We start from the raw sequence: 15,608 nt of genomic DNA, 5'->3' as shown, positions 1-15,608 counted from the left end.
AATTGACTTGATTGTTCCAAATATACCTCAGATTTTGCAATACATAACTGAGATGCTGGACAAAGGCCTATCCTTTTTCATCAATTAAGATTCATGCCTCTGCCATTTCAGCTCATTACAATACAGAGCCACCTCTTTTCTCTCATCCTTTAAGGCAGTACCTCAGAGGAGCCAAAAACTTACGACCTCCAAGGAGACCAATACCTGCATGGGACCTCAATTATGTCGTGAAAAAACTCACTGTGCCTTTTGAGCCAGCCGCTACAGCTGATATAACATTTTTATCATGGAAAACAGCCCTGCTTCTAGCAATAACCTCTGCAAGATGAGTCTCAGAGCTACAGGCACTCATGGCTGTGGAAGCTTTTATCATCTTCCATCCAGATAGAGAAACCCTAAGGACAAACACCACTTTTATGCCTAAGGTAGTGTCCAGTGTGGCCCTCAACCAAACTATTCATTTGCCTACCTTTTACCCAAACCCACAGAATAAGGGTGAGAAACTTCTGCATTCTTTGGACATACACAAACAGCTGCGCTTCTACTTGGACAGAACCAAAGCTTTCAGAAAGACTGAGCAATTACTGGTAGCATATGCTGCAGACTGAGCAATTACTGGTAGCATATGCTGCAGGATCACAAGGAAAGGCTATCTCAAAGCAGACTATTTCAAAGTGGATAAGTCACTGCATTCTTCTATGCTATTCTCAACATGGCAAATCAGTGCCTAAAGGCATTAGGCCACATTCAACCAGAGCAGCAGCCACTTCAGCAACCTTCCTCAGAGGAGTGCCCACTAAAGACATTTTAGAGGCTGCAACCTGGAGTTCAGTGCATACTTTTACAAAGCACTACCACTTGTCACTCTACTCCAAATCCAGGGCAGGCTTTGCCACTGCAGTTCTGCAGGTCCTCATAGCCGCTCCTAATTCTATTTAGTTCCAGCCTCCCAACCTTAGCTTTGGGATTCAACCCAATTGTAATGACTGCAGCAGTGAAATACTATGAGCATAGTACATTTGTGTACCTACCATAAATGTAGATGTTCGAGTGTATTCACTGTTGCAGTCCAGGTTACCCACCCACCAAGGGCGCCCGCAGGCAGGTGCAAGGGGGTGCACTTGCACCCCCCTGGAATCTGCTGACGAGTTAATGCTGTAATTTAAAAAGTGTTTTAAGTGTGTTCTTCTTTAAGAAGTCCGTGCTGACAGTCCAGTCGCAGGCGTGCTGACATCATCGCTCTCGCTCATATTTACAAGTTTGCAAGCGGGAACTCACACGGATGGTTTCGCAAGTGGGAGGATTCGAGCGGGAACTGAAACGGACGGATTTGCAAGCGGGAGGAAACGGATGGAAGATGGGACCTGAAGCGGATGGATTTGCAAGCGGGAGGAAACTGATGGAAGATGGGACACTTTGAGTGAGGTGTGCGTGTGTGCGTGTGTGTGTGTGCGTGTGTGTGTCTGTGTGCGTGTGTGCGTGTATGTGTGTGCGTGTGTGTGTCTGTGTGTAAAATGCCCCAGGTGTTACATGGTGGTGGGTAGAGAATAAGGCTTGAACCCTATACCTTGGGCCCAAGTGGCAAGAGCCTGAATTCCCTACCCACCACCATTTGTAAATGTTGCAGGTTTTTCCCTCATACTTTTTCTGTTCCTCATAAAATCTGTGGTTTCTGAATGTGTCCTTGTTGCCTGACAGCTACATGTTCTCTGGTTTGATTCTTGGCTGTCTGGAGTGTTTCTCCCTGGGCCTCTGCTAAAAATTAGCTTTTTTCCCCAAGTCAGACTTTCCTGGTTAACAAATGTTAAAAAAATGGACACTCATTTCAATGTCAGACTAGATCTTCTTCAGAAAGTGCATGGTAACAAAAGCTTTTATTTTAGCAATTTTCTTCCAAGTGTACAAGATGGATATTTGAAATGTATCCCTGTCTTTGGGACTGTATTCCCCCCATTATTGGCTTCATCCAGGTTTTGTGCTAAGGTTGAGAGCTATGGTGAGAACTGAATTCACTGAATGTTTGGGGGTTGTATTCACCCATTATTGGCTTTGTTCAGGTATTTTGTGCTAAGAGGTTGACAGCTGTGCTATGGTGAGAACTGAATTCACTAAATAGCCATTTAAGTTTTAGTCTTCCATTTAAGTTTCACTCTTCCTCTTTCACAAAACAGCTGATTTGGCATAGTGGTATGTTGCTCTGACTGTTTTGCACAGGGTCCCCTGAGTTCAAGACGTGGCAGTGAAATGTATGGTGGTAACACAGCATTTTATTCTAGCAACTTTCCAACATTATACAAGCAATGTTTAAAATGTGTCCCTGTTTTTTGGCCTTTTGTCATCGTCCCCCAATAAATTTTGGCTTTTTCCAGATTTCTTGTGCTGCAACGTTCAGAGATACAGCTGAGTGTCAAGTAGATTTTACAAGGAGCTGAGAGCTGCAGGGGAGCAAAAGTTTAGTGCTGCTTATGTTTATAGTCTGCTCGCACTGTTAATAGCACAACAGGATAGTGTACTTGCTTTTGATGCTGAAGGCTGTGGGTTCTACTCCCACAGTAGGTAGATGCATTGCTGATACTGTACTGTGTTGTAAAGGGGGTGGATGCTGCAGTTCTTTTGGCAAAGATACCTAGTAACTATGAACCTGTTATCAGTTTGCTATCCATTCCCTATTGCGATATTACTAGCTTATTTTTTTATTGCATGCAACAAAGGCAATTTATTCTTCAAGGGTAACAGGCACTTTATTTGTAGATTAAACAATGACATATAAAGTGTTTGCTAGCAGCAACCTCTTTATTAGTTACAAATTTCTTTAATGTGGATTTTACTACAGAGATTGTGCATATTTTTTACTGATACTGGTGGACTATAGAAGGTTGAGTAGACTTTATGATGGAAATGTTCTGAACTGGGCAGTTTTGTCATTGCTGTATGCATTTTGTTTCATTGTTTACTGGAAAATGTTCAAAACAAATTTAAAATGCCCTCTAACAACTGTACTGTATTGTACAAGGAATATAATGTAATACAGTCAGGAAGGTGTATCAAAGAGCATGTGTATGTTATGTTCGAGGGGCCTATGATTTTGAAGACAGCCCAGAGTTTATTTATCTGCCACTGGCAAAATGTATTTTCTTTGAATGTGGGTTTCAATGCTGTTTCAATGCATGTGAGTTTCAAGGGCAGAGAAGTTTTAATGTTAATCTATTTTCATTGTGAGACTGCATTGCTTTGTTTAACAGATATGTATTAGGGTTTGTGCTGTAAAATGCAAAATAAAACTTTCAAATGAAATCCTAAATCATCGCAGAAGTAAAGCAGTATGCACATTAGTGTTTATGGTAAATGGGGCAAAATAACCAAGGAATGGGACATTGGAATGGCTGCAGGGGGGAGGCTCCATTTGACCATGATTTTGTGAGGGGGTAGCAAACTCAGACAGCCCCGGTTGAACTATACCTCTCAGTTCTCCATATCTTTGCAGAATGAATAGATATTTGCTTCTTATTTTTGGTTTGTTCCTCATAAAATTTGTGTTTTTCTAGCAAATCATTTAGGAATTAAGTCACTAAATGACAGACATTGAGTTTCAGACGTCATAACCTTCAGAAAAATGCATGCTAATGCAAGACTGTCTTAAGTTTATACAAGAGCAATTTTTAGTAGTGTTTGTATGTTCCCCCCAATATATTTGGGCCTTGTCCAGATTTCCTGCATTAAGAGGTTGAGAGGTACGTGCAAATCACTTTGTAGATTAGGAATATCCAAACCTCTCAATTGTCCCCAATTTTGGCTCAAAATGTTGCTCTCCCCTAATAATCCCTCCTCCAAAATGGCAATTTTGGAAGAAAATGTGGAGGGTTTACAATTATATATAACTAATGATCAGAGTTATAGATTACTTTTATTTCAGAAATGCATGTAGATGCTCTTATTTTGTTAGCTGCTCAAGTTAATGTTAATATTAAAAAGGTGTCCCTTTTTTGACAGGTATTTTTGCATCACATTTTGGTCTGTTTTTCATACAATTGTGGTTTTCTGGCAAATTAATGGCAAGTCATTAAAGATTGAAGTTAGAAAATAATGGCAGACATTTGAGTTTCAGATTTTATACCCTTCAGAAAATTTGTACTAATGCAAGATCTACTACTGTTCTATTATCTAAGTTAATAAGAGCAATATTTAAAAATTGGCCTTATTTTTGGGCCTGTGCCCCACTTCTAGTTCTATGTATGGCTTTGTCCAGATTTCTTGCTCTGAAGTTGAGGTATGAGTGTCAGAGCCATCACTGTCAGCCAGAGACATTTCAAATTATGACATACTTATTGCACACCCCCCCCCCATTGTAGTGGCTCTGGATGTGTCCAAGGAAGGCAAGGAGCAGTGTAAGTGTGCAGAGTATTCCCCCATCCAAGGTAGATCACAAATACGACCATGGCTTTTCATCTGTCCTTGATTTTGCAGAATGTTCTGTTTTTTATCAGATTTTTATACTGTTGATTTATGCTTCTTATTATTCAGGAACTGCATGCTGTCACAGTGCCCTGTTGCGCTGTTTAAGTAGCCATGGTTTAATGAACATCAGGTAAGCTTGTCGGAGATTGTAAGATGCAAGTAAGCTTTAGTAAGCATATTACCAGCATTGGAAGCCTTTTCGTTGTTGCTATGCAGAGAATATTTACATAACTAGATAATGTATAAGCCTTGGGTATTGAAATGCATGTGACAGTATTTGTAATAAAAGGACAGGATTACAGTATTTTCAGAAGCTCATTACGTTTTATTGGAGACCAGTGTCTTATAGCAGTGTCTGTGTGTTAATAAACTTTTGTAGTTGGGTGGCTTTAATGGTATATGGTAAATGAGCATTGCTACCTTACTTAAAAGCCAAGCCCTGCAACAACTAGGTAAACTCCACACTGAAGTCCTAACACAATAGCTCTGGTGGGTAAATGTACTCTGTAGTAATCAAAAAAGGCAAATGTTTGAAATAGCTACAGCTTATGTGCAAACACAATAGGTAGTGATGAAACAATGCTCTGCTAAAAATGCTTTAATGCTCCACATTGCTGAGCTGCAGATCAGTTATCACTGGCTACCAGGATTTCACCCACTTCAGATCAAGCATGGTGCCGTTCAGTGCAACCTTCCCAGAACTAATTCAAGTCTGACCAGAATTATTTTGTGTGTGTATAAGAGGGAGGTAGCATACCCCTCAGCTGTCCAGGTTTTTGCAGAATGTCCAGATTTTTGCCCCATATTCCTCCTAAAAAGGATTGAAGTTACTAAATAATGAGACATTTCAGTTTTAGATGTCATATCATTTAGAAAAATGCATACTAACACAAATCCTGTTACTCTTGCAATTTTCTAAGTTTGAGAGCCATATTTATAATCTGTCCCTATTTGTTTTAGGCTTTGTCCAGATTTCTTGCACTAAGGTTGAGGCCTTGAGGGTTGTGGTATGTTTGTGAGAGAAAGTGAAATGCCCAAGTTAGAGTTAGCAGGTGGAATTAAGTGCCTTTTCAAGGAACTGAGTTTTAAGGGAAGCTAAGTTCACTGCTGCTCATGCAAAGTCTATTTATAATGTGCAACTGTTTTGTTTAGCAAATGGTATCTCTATTGTGGTATAAAGTTTTAAAGCTATGTTAGTAGCACCACAAGTAGAATACTTGCATCTTAATGGAGAGGCTTGAGGTTTTATTCCTACAGCATGTACATCTGTATGCTGCAGTCCTGAGGATGTCCTCCTTTGGATGAGATGCCTAATAACTATGAACCTGTTTTTCAGCTTGCCATCCATTTTCTATTGCAATATACCAGCTTACCATTTTTTAATTTAACATAGGCAATTTATTCTTTGACGGAAACAGGCACTGAATTTGTAGATGAAACACTGAAATATACAGTTTTCTAGCAACAACCTCATTAGTTTTCAGATATCTTTAATATGGAATTATTCAGATTACTTTTACTTCGGCAGAGACACTCAAGTGTTGCTGTATAATACAAGGGATATAATTCAATTATATATTATATATTATAATTAATACAATCAGGTAAATCAAATCTTTTACATGGCCCTAACAGTGTGCAAGGAACCTATTGCTTGAAAACAGTTCAAAGGTAAATAACCTGCCACTGGCCAGATGCATTTTCTTTGAATGTGGGTTTCAATGCTGTTTCATTGAATGTGAGTTTCAAAAGTAGAGAAGCTTTAATGCCAAGTCTGTTTTCATTGTAAGACTATTGCTTTGTTTAGGTTTAGTAAATGTCTCAGTGTTTGGGCTATAATGTTTGAAATAAAAGTTGTAAATTAAATCCAACTGCCTGTAATCATTGTAGAACTAAAGCATAAAACAGTATGCACACAGAGATTTGAACAGTGTCTACGGCAAATGGGGAGAAATAGCCAAGTAATGGGACACTGGAATTGCTGTGTGGGCGGGGCTTGGGGTGGGTGGACGTGGGTGGAGCTATTGGCAGGGGGCAGGGAGAGCTATGTGGTTGGGGCTCTGGGTTTGCACCCCCCTGCAAAAAATCCTGTGGACTCCCTTGCCACCCACCATCCCCCTTATCTTTGCTAGACCTTTTCTGCATTTCTCTATTCTATACAACCTATGTAGTGTATTTGCTTGTAGATGAAGGAAACTTGTTTAGTGCATGCATGCTTTATTGACATTTTAGTCTACCCTTTTGGGGGCACCTGACATCTGGGGCAAGAAAAACTGAAGAAAATGGCGTCGGCTGCATCTTATACCCCTGGCACACTGACATCAGGGAGGAAGCGACAGCATCCGACGCCTGACTTAGACTTTGGAATTCAGGCCGACTGCAGATAGCCTGCCAGCAGGATAACCCAATTGTAATGACTGCAACAGTGAATACACTCTAACATCTACATCTATGGTAGGTACACAACTGTACTTTTTCTGACTTTGACCTTATTTTCTGTAATGTCATTTGTGACATCAGTTTCACTTGTTACATGGAGAGGACTCTGGGTCATTGGAAAAAAAAATGGCTGTTGTAAAACATACTTAGTTTTTGCAGAAACCGCTATTCATAATGAATTAGTAAAAATCATCTGTATTCCCATAATTAGTTCTGTTTTGAAACCAAAAGAATAGGAACATTTAAAATGTATTCTATCTAGAAACAACTGACATAAGCCACTAGATAATGTAGTCAAACAGGTACGCATTAATTTATTGTGGAAAAAAAGCCATAGCAGTTTATGCTTACATGTATATATCCACAAAGCAGCAAGAAAGCAAGGAGCCACTAGATAATGTAGTCAAACAGGTACGCATTAATTTATTGTGGAACAAAAGCCATAGCAGTTTATGCTTACATGTATATATCCACAAAGCAGCAAGAAAGCAAGGGCACCCTATCTCCAAGACTTTTCCATGTCAGTAGTTCCAACACAACCACCCCCACACACATTCATGCACACAGTCTCTGGGTTCAGGGTAAGTTATGTGTTTGTTTTAAACACATTTATTGAATTATTACTTGTGACATAGGCAACATTTACATTTATATAAAAGTAATCAAACTGTATTAACATCTTAAAATTGACAAACCTGCTTCACATATATTGTTATATATCATATAACCTAAGCAACATTACATAAATTATTCAGTTCCTGCCCCTTTCTTTTTTAAATAAGAAACATCTTTATTAAATCATTACTTGTGACATAAGCAGTCCTACATTTATATAAATGAAAACAAACCACACCAACAAAATCCTAGTTGCAAGCATTTTACATCACAAACCATACTGACATACTCCCAGTTGCAAACATTATACATGACTTACAATCTAAATCATTTTCAGACAAACATTACATAGCTCATTTATGTCCTGCCTTCTTTTAAACCTTGTTCATCATGTGTATGTATTGTTCCCATAATTCACATTTTTTTATATGTAGTTTGCTCCTACCTTTTTCTAAAGATCTACATTCCAGTTTTACTTGTATTACTATGTTCACTACTTGTAATATAGTTGGCTTAGATTTTAATTTCCATTTTCTAGTAATTGCTTTTTGGAAGCCACTATAATTAGACACGGTAAGGCCTTACCATGTCTAGGCAATTCCAATTCTGTATCATAATGCAGAAGAATCCTCTCCCTCGTCATGCCAATCTGCCCACCCAGCATCTCTAACAGTCCATCCCACAGAGAATCCTTAAAGTCCACCAACTCACTGCACTCCCAGAAAATATGTTCTCAATTACCTTTTTTTCCCCATCACACCTTCAACATTTGCTGTCTACCTGAGGAAAAATTCTCGGAAGTCTGCTTGGGCTATAAAATTATCTATGTAAACATTTCCAAGCAAAAATCTTTAAGTCTTCTAGATTTTGTTGCATATTTGGGAGACGCAATGTATCATCCCATTTTATCTTTGTATATTGATTGTCCACTCTCTCTTCCCAATCCTTTCTAACCTCCAATGCTGATTGATTCTTATATTTATCATGCAATGTTTTATATGCTCTACTAATTCTTCCTTTTTAATGGTAGCTTGTGTTCTTGATTCTACTAAAAACTCTACCAGTGCTGGTCTTTCCTTTAGGATCCCCTATTTCTTTCTCTCTGCTTATACTCTGATATCAATCTTTGATAGGGAAGGCAATCTGTAACTTGCAGTCCAAATACATTATTGGCATCTTCCCACTCTGTCATCTTTCCTACTTGTTTATTTGCTCCCAATACCTTGGTTCCTTTGCCAGTTTTCCCTCCATAAATTCCAGCCACCTCTTTCCTGTTGTCTGTATACCTAATTGTAGTCATCCCTAGCAGCAGAATCCCCTTACTCCATTCCTGTGTTGGCTTAGTTCTTAGTATACTTTCTGCTACTTTATGGATATAATATTCTGCATGATTATTGTTATTCTCCTTAAAGGCCTGCATCGACTCAGGATAAATGATGTTGACTGTAACCCTGGCAGCTAGCCTGGTGTTTTCTTTTCAAATGAATCCAAAGGAAACCAGCTCTGTAATTCAAGGCTTTGTCCTCGAAGGAAACAAATGATACAATAATTAATTCAGATGTTATATCTGTTTTCTTTAGGAATTTAGCAAACATGACATTTAAATTCTATTTCTGTTTTCTTGTGCTATTTCCACAGACTAGTAGTTATTATTAAAATTGTACTGGCTAACTCATTTTCCCTCTGACATGTGGAATACAACACCATATTTGTAGAACAGTTTCATGACGGCAACACACCTGACCTGTAATGACTATTCTGACTGTGGCCTGTAGAGTAGGGTTATGTAATTATGTAACAGGGTAATAAATAGGCAGTATGTGCTGCTGTAGGAAGAGGTGTATGGGAGAAATAATTTCATATTCAAAGTAAGAATTAATCCAGGGTGCTGAAATTAGTTGGCAAGTGAGAATCTTTATTTCAATAAGCACACTATAATCAAGCATGATCTCCTACCAGGCATGCAGTTATCTTACAATTCCTTAATGTTTTCTGTGCCCCATGGTTCTGGTTATTTGAATTTCATGTTTTTTGATGAGGCTACATGTTCTCTTGTTAATGAACTGACTCATTTGTTTTAACAGCCCATTTTGTTCGCTGGTCTCTACGATATTGGAAGGATCAGTCTGGAAGATGTAATAGATGGTAAGTTAGTTCCAGTTTGCTTGTTTGAATTTATTAAGAACCAGCATAACCTGCCATAGCATTCCTGTGTTGCACAGATCTTTTAATTGGTCCTTTTCTGTAAAACATGTGACATTGGTATGTTTGCTTCATGTTTCAAACAATGCTTTATTACGAGGGAATCTCTGATGGCCACAGTAATGCAGACTTTGGTTAGGGCATGTAGTGTACTTGTGAGTTCATCACCATTTGTCTCTTCTAAGGCTTAACATTGACATTTACACACAGTGCACATTTCTTAATGGTGATTAAGATGGTCTCATTGCTACACTGAGACAGGCTTTCCTGAAATATTATTGTTAACTAATTGGCAAACAGATGAAACGATTACCATGTAATTGTTTCATACATTAAACTCCATTTTGCTTTATGAAACATTATTTCATCATATAGCATATGGCATAATATGTTCTAGTTTCACCTTGTTTATCATATAGTCAGAAATTCGGTATTAAGGCTTAACATTTGTAATTTCATAGTATTTGTTGCTCTTGTCCAGTTATGTGAAAATTGTTGTCTTGAGAAGTGTAACTGGCTCAACCAGTGCCCTGGGCTGGTACTGTGAAGCAGCACCCCAGCCCCTCATCTCTTCAAGTGAAGAGTAAAACAAAAAAATTAATAAAATAAAAACACTTCATACACTGTAATAAGCCGATTGATAAGCAATTGGCTTATTACAGTTGGATCTACCCCTCCACCACCTCTTGTACTCAAGAGCATGATGCACAACCCCCTCCTCCAGTCATCCAGGTCCTGTTTCAGAAACTTTACCTTAAATAAACAGAATCAATGTAAATAAATGTAAAATTAGTGGTTTCAACAAAACCACATGCTCCCATAACAATTGGATGAAATTTACTATTTATAAAACATATTGAAACAAAGTAGACCGACAATTCTTTCACAGACTTCATTATCCTGCCCAAAGGAATAAAACTGATGGCATGTACACAGGTAAATTTGGAATCTCACACTGAGAACTCCCCTTTATTTCTGTAAACTCTGATTCAACATTTTTTTCCAAGTAATGTTCTCTTTGTTTTCAAGAGCATTGTCATCTTCACATTCCAACCATAAGTGACAGATTTTCTCACTTATACCAAAAAGGTTTACACTTTTTCTAGCACACCCTTTATCCCCACAATAATTACATCACTTTAGAGAACAGTTACTTAATATTCTGAACTGCCACAGAAACATCTTTTGGGGAGACTCCAGTTACTTTGTGTTCCTGTGCTTTGGCTGATTATACACACACTTGGCAGAAGACAAACTTTGTTAGTTCAGTATTATCCATCCTTACCAATCCCAGGCTACATCCCTTTGTCACCAGTTTTTGCAGCAGTTAACATAGTCCCTTCTCAAGTGTTTCTCAGTTTTTCCTGATTCCTTGATGTGGAGGATGGATGCCTGACCACATCCTAGCATTGGAAGAGACAGACAGGGAGGGGAAGGAGTGAATGGGCTTGGCCTTTTCAACTCTTTAAAGGAGGGGTTACGTGAAGCTGATAGTATACTTGACAGTCCCAACTTTCTGTTGAAAACCATGAAGCTCATTGCTTATGCTACAGGTGGAGCAGGGGACACCTGATGACCTGAAGGGAATGCCCCAATGCTCCTTATGGAAGTGGGGAGACTTCCTGCGCTGTCATCCCATAGCATGAGCTTCCCGTACACCTTGCTGGGTGCGTATGTTAGGAATGGGGAAAGCAAAAAAAAATCCTCTACCCACCCCTGATGGGTGTCTGAATGATAGCTCCTCCCATCCAACCCTCATCCTGGTAATGGGGAACCATATGGGCCTACTAGAGGTCAAAACGCTGGGGTCAAAGAGTACAAAAAAGTTACTCAATTTTTTCTTGAAAATTATAATCAGTTCTGAACTGAAAAAAAATGAATTTGTACAGTCATATCAGTCAAAACAACCTTACTGCACAACTTTACTTGTAGAAGCCCAGCATTCCACAGATTTATTAGGGAGTTCATGTGTTTTGAACGCATCATCAAATGCTTCTGCACTGAGATTTATTATAGAGCAAATATCAGTTACTTTTAAGCCAAGCAGTTTGATAACATCATCGCACAGTGAGTACCTTGTCAAGCCCATCCCTTCTTTCACTCTTGTATAAAGTAAAGGAGGCTTTTAACTGAAAAAACAGTGTTGGTTTTCACATTACTTCTGCGTGGTAGTAGTTCTACTTCTGCAGATTCTTCCTCAAGACTGCTGCTGTTCCTTCGGAGATAGCGGCACATTATCCACAGCATGTCGGAGATAGTGGCACAGATTATCCACAGCATGTCAGAGATAGTGGTACAGATTATCCACAGCATGTCAGAGGTAGTGGCACAGATTATCCACAGCATGTGCTCATTTCTTAATCTAAACTGGTGTTCTTCCCTTTATTATAGAATTAACACCAATACCAACCTGCACAGGTTAATAAGTAGTTTCTAATGGAAATTCCACTTTCACATCATGCCAGGTGGTCTCCTTACCTTCTTTAGGCTCTGCTTTTGCCATTATTTTTATTAAGGTGTCATTGTCCAATCTATCTAAAGTCAAAGCAGTCAGTGAAGTCACATGCTCAAAAACAAATTTCATCAGTTCACCGTTTTGCTGTTGTAAAGCTTTTTCAAATACTGTCTGCTATCTTGGGACTGTAGCAAAAACTCCCAAATTGGAAAAAATAGACGAAAGGGAATTTCGCCAGTGCTTTCGTCAAATTACCATTCCTTATTTGTGTGATTACCACCCCAGATGTCCCTTGAAAAGAGGATAAAGGACTAATGCAACTGACCCAGTCAACAAAAATAAAGTAAATAAATTATAGTAATGTGGACTTGGCAGGCTGCTTTTCACAGTGTGTCTTACAATTTTAACAACTGTGTACATTATAATTAATAATGCTGTCAGTAATTTCACTGTAGTAAAAGTGCTGAAGAATTATCTGTATTTAACAATGATCTGCTTTCACCTACATTGATTCTTCAGACACCATTTACTAATAACTAATTATGCTGGCAGTTCCTGACTTTAGACCCTTCACATTAATAAAACCATTAACATTTAATACCCCGACTATGTATAACATTCCTCTAAAATAGTTAACCGCTGGAGTACTAAGTACAGGAGGGCTCAGGGTGACCTCCCCAACTGGCTTATTAGGAATGGTAATGCAAAGTTATGAGTTATTACTTTGAACAAACACTGTATTTGGTTAGTCACAGTGGATGAAAGATAATGAAATGCATTTTGATGAATGGCTTTCCACCCCTTCAGGGTGAGGTAGTATTGAATTGCTTTCTACCCCTTCAGGGAGAGGCAGTAGTCTGGACAACGTAAAGCATAGATTTGTTGTCATTTGCAAAAGGCTGACTTAATATGGGTGGCTGGAAATGTTACATCAAGGCTAGCCACCCGGCACTATAAACCTTTGCTCTAGATGATTTTTAACACTTTTATAAAATTATGACTTGAGACATGGCCAACATACATTAACAGAACAGAAAACAAACCATTTTAATATTTTTCTATTTAAATACAATATGTATTGCATCTAATTTCTTTCTATCATCAGTCCAACATTACAAAAAAATTGCTGCATTCCTGCCTTCCATTAAACCTCACTCCTCCTGAACATTATTATTATGCATGTATTCTGACAATTTCCATTTACTATGGCAGGTTAAGCAGCCTGATGCAGACTCTCATCAGTCCCTCTTACAGTTCTTTTATCTCTTTTATAATATTCCAAACCTCAAATACAGTTTGTGTAGACTTTGATTTCTATTTTCTAGTAATTGCTTTTTGGCAGCCAACAGAATTAAACTTAATATTGCCTTACTATATCTAGGCAATTCAGATCCTGTATCCCAGGTCAAAAGAATAATTTCCTTACTTACAGCCATTTGCTCACCCAATATTTCTGATGGAGTACTCTATAGAGAATTTGTAAAATCTGCCAAATCATTACACTAACAAAACGTATGTTCCAAGCTTTTTTTCTCCGTCACACCTCCAACATTTACTTCCTACCTGAGGAAAACACCTACTAATTATCCCTTTTTAACAGCTGGATCTGTTCTAGATTCAACTAAAAACTTTACCAGAGCAGGTCTTTCACTTCCCCATGTCTTTCTCTTTATCTGTACTTTGAGATTAAGCTCTGGTAGGGAAGGCAGTCTGTAGCCTGCAATCCAAATGTCTTCTTGGTGTCATCCCACTCTTAACCTTTCCTGCTTGAGCTATTTGTTCCCAATATCTTGGTGGTTGCTTTGCCAGATTTCTCCAGTAAATTCCAGCTCCCTCGTACCTATTTTCTGTTCCCCTACTTGCAGTCATCCCTGTTGGAAAAATCTCCTTTCTTCATTCTCATTTTGGCTTGGTTCTTGGAATACTTTCTGCTATTTTTATGAATATTATATTCTGTATGGCTGTTATTCTCCTTAAGGATCTGCATCCAAAATGCCCCATGCTTAAACATCACTTTGAATTATAACCTTCTGCTTGTGTTGTGTATATGAGCCTTGACTCTGTAGCTCTACCTTGGCAGTAGATGACTGTCACTGTTGAAGGGACACAACAACCCCGTGTGAAAAAATGGGAAAAAGGGGTTTGTGGATGGATTTGATGCTTAGTGAGTGAGGCACAAATGCAATTGCATGAATAGATTGAAAATTGTTACTAGGATTCAGTAAAATTCTCACTGCTCATGCTAATTGACCAATAACAAGAAAATGTGATTCGAAGATAAATATGAACATGATGAGAAACTTCATTATTGGCTCATTATTGTGTCTCCTAATCCAGCATTAGTGCTATCAGATCTGACCACACTAGTGTTTTCTCTTGTAAACATGCATCATTTTAGCAAAGGTAGCCCCCAAGTACACTTTACAACTACTTACACACACCCATCAACAAGAAAACCTCTGCCAATACTAAGTCACACACTCAGAAGTGCTCAGCCGTATAGTTGCACACACAAACCAACATGCAGTGAGACTGTCACTTCGTTACCTAGCCTCACTTTTGTGGCCACCCTGAGCAGGTGCACATATACTAATGCAGCCTCATTTATGCTCCTATAGACATGTGTATACACACACACACACACACACACACACACACACTCTCTTCCCACATGTCTTCTCTAAATTTATGTGCACTGCAAATACTCCCATAGGAGTGAATGTGTGAGTGCCATACTGGACATTTCCAGGGGAAAACACATGGCTGATTTAGCATTATCCAGTCACCCAGACTCACAATGGCATGCTGCTTCACCCATGAAGCTGCTTCTCATGTTGAGCCCAACCTGGGGTAGAGTCTCAAAGTCAGAACAGTCTCTGAATTGGAAAGGCTTAATGCAATGTGGCAAACCTTCAGAGAAAAGACTTCAACATCACATTAAGCCTTTTTGAATCCCAGAGAGTATCTCATTTTCCTCTTGGATGGTTATTTGAAGCATTTGCACTTAGTTTGTTAAAGGGCATATTAATATTGTGGCCTTCAAACCATAAACAAGCGCCACATCATTCATAATATTACAGTTCATGTACATTTGATTGTATGCTTGTTCAATAAAAACAGATGTTAAAGTGTTGGCTTCTGAATATTAAGACTGTGTTAAACCATATTTTACATGTTTATATTCTTAATGCTGTTGCAGTCATTGAGGCTAGAATGAAATATATGTGTTTCACATACTAAAATATTTGCTTTGGTTTCTGGGATTACATGATCATCTTCCTCAAATTGGCATGCATCTTTACTTGTTGTGCCTGTACTATAAACTGAAGTATTGGAAATTTTAATTTCTAACAAGTAGTTGCACACCATTTAATCATACAGTAAATGTTTAAGAGAAATTATATATATATATATATATATATATATATATATATATATATAT

The 15,608-nt window shown here is 38.4% G+C and overlaps 1 protein-coding gene across 2 annotated transcripts in view; it reads left to right on the top strand.

The window, feature by feature from the left end:
* LOC122791286 (interferon regulatory factor 3-like) overlaps positions 1–15,608 on the top strand; it is a 128,851-nt gene that overhangs the window by 63,911 nt on the left and 49,332 nt on the right. For both annotated transcript variants that reach the window (XM_044058969.1, XM_044058970.1), the window contains exon 7: positions 9,594–9,654. In XM_044058969.1, the coding sequence (XP_043914904.1) occupies positions 9,594–9,654 (61 nt within the window). The remainder of the gene's footprint in view (positions 1–9,593; positions 9,655–15,608) is intronic.

Source organism: Protopterus annectens, chromosome 17.part0 (genome assembly GCF_019279795.1).
Source record: "Protopterus annectens isolate FY-2018-M chromosome 17.part0, PAN1.0, whole genome shotgun sequence".
NCBI lineage: Eukaryota > Metazoa > Chordata > Ceratodontiformes > Protopteridae > Protopterus > Protopterus annectens.
This window is presented reverse-complemented; position numbering and strand designations above follow the sequence as displayed.